This window comes from Mesitornis unicolor, unplaced genomic scaffold (genome assembly GCF_000695765.1).
Source record: "Mesitornis unicolor isolate BGI_N332 unplaced genomic scaffold, ASM69576v1 scaffold642, whole genome shotgun sequence".
Lineage (NCBI taxonomy): Eukaryota > Metazoa > Chordata > Aves > Mesitornithiformes > Mesitornithidae > Mesitornis > Mesitornis unicolor.
This window is the reverse complement of record NW_010166919.1, coordinates 20,077-21,458: the sequence shown is the minus strand read 5'-3', so window position 1 is coordinate 21,458 and position 1,382 is coordinate 20,077. Positions and strand designations below refer to the sequence as shown.

The 1,382-nt window shown below is 36.6% G+C and overlaps 1 protein-coding gene across 1 annotated transcript in view; it reads right to left on the bottom strand.

Annotated features, from left to right (window-relative positions):
- Positions 1 to 1,382, bottom strand: part of SUCO (SUN domain containing ossification factor) — a 25,857-nt gene that overhangs the window by 9,832 nt on the left and 14,643 nt on the right. Inside the window, exon 12 of the mRNA XM_010195117.1 lies at positions 409 to 483. Within this exon, the coding sequence (XP_010193419.1) occupies positions 409 to 483 (75 nt within the window). The remainder of the gene's footprint in view (positions 1 to 408; positions 484 to 1,382) is intronic.

Sequence of the window (1,382 nt, the reverse complement as noted above, 5' to 3'; positions counted from 1 at the left end):
CCTGGTCTAGGTGATCCTGCTCTGACAGGGGGTTGGACTGGATGAGCTTTCGAGGTCCCTTCCAACTCCTGAGATTCTGTGATTCTGTGAATAGTCTCAAATATCTTCAGGAAGAGGCAAGTTAGACTTCACAAGTGAAGCTAGGTAATACAGAGAGTCAAGAACTCTGAATATAGCTGAGCAAACATGTTATTTGTATCTATTCAGTTCTCAGCAAATTCAGCATCTTTGTTGCAAGTTTCACAGTCAGTAGGATAAGAATTCTGTCGCACTAATCAGGCATGCCATAAAAGGTGAAAAATAATCTAAACATAGAACATCCAACTCCTCACAAAAAAACCAAACAAAAAACCTCCAAAAATTAAACTTCCTAGAATACTTTTTATCTGAACAAAAAAAAATTCATACCTTCAGTTTCAGATGATTCTTCAGTTTTGGCTCCAAGCATATTAGCAGCAATATTCACCATGCTTAGGATAGCATCTAAACAAGAAAACAAAGAGGATGTATTCAGAGGTCCCAGAGATCTGCTACTTTGTAACACTTGCTTGAAACAAATCACTGCATAAGGACATCAAAAAATCCAGTCATTCTATTACACTGAATAGATCTGTTGCTGTTAAAGGATAAATGTATAAGCTAGAAACCTGTATTTGAAAACCCATATCTAACCTTTACTAGCTAGATCTTCTAACACCATTGGGAAGTACTCACTGATCATTAGTCCACTGAAACCAAGGAACAGTAAGACAAACATAACAATATTTAAGCATAGAATTTTCTGACAATCTGAGTGTGTGAACCACTGAGGGCAGCTGAACTTTAGAGCTTGAACACTCAGAGGAGCTATAATAAAAGGCTGGATCACCTGTCATAATAGCACTAAAGAAGTGAGTTAAAGTGTCATTTGCTGAATGAGCGAGACAGAATTCTGCCTTTGAACACAGGACATCCATAGCAGGACAGACACAGAAGACTAAAGATGCATTGAAATTAAGCTGGACTCTCATATTACATCATACTTCCCCTCCTTAATCCCAAATACTTGTTCTGGCTCTGACACTGCTGTAACATAACTCTAAATATTTGAAGAAGAAAATTTGCATTCAAGTAGCAGGTTGTAAATTGTGATCTAGATCAGTCAAGGCAACTGGAAGAAAACCATAATAAATATCCACAAATCTGGCATGGATTTTTTTTTTAAATATCTGTTTACTTTGTTTGTGGTTTGGTTTTGGTTGTTGTTGTTTTGGGGTTTTTTTGTTTTTAAAATCAGAAGTAAATACAAAGAGGATCTGCTCTATAGCAGCACATATATTAAACACAGCTACCTCTTTGAGGTCTTGATACTGAAAACAAACACTGTTGTCAGGCTTATTTAG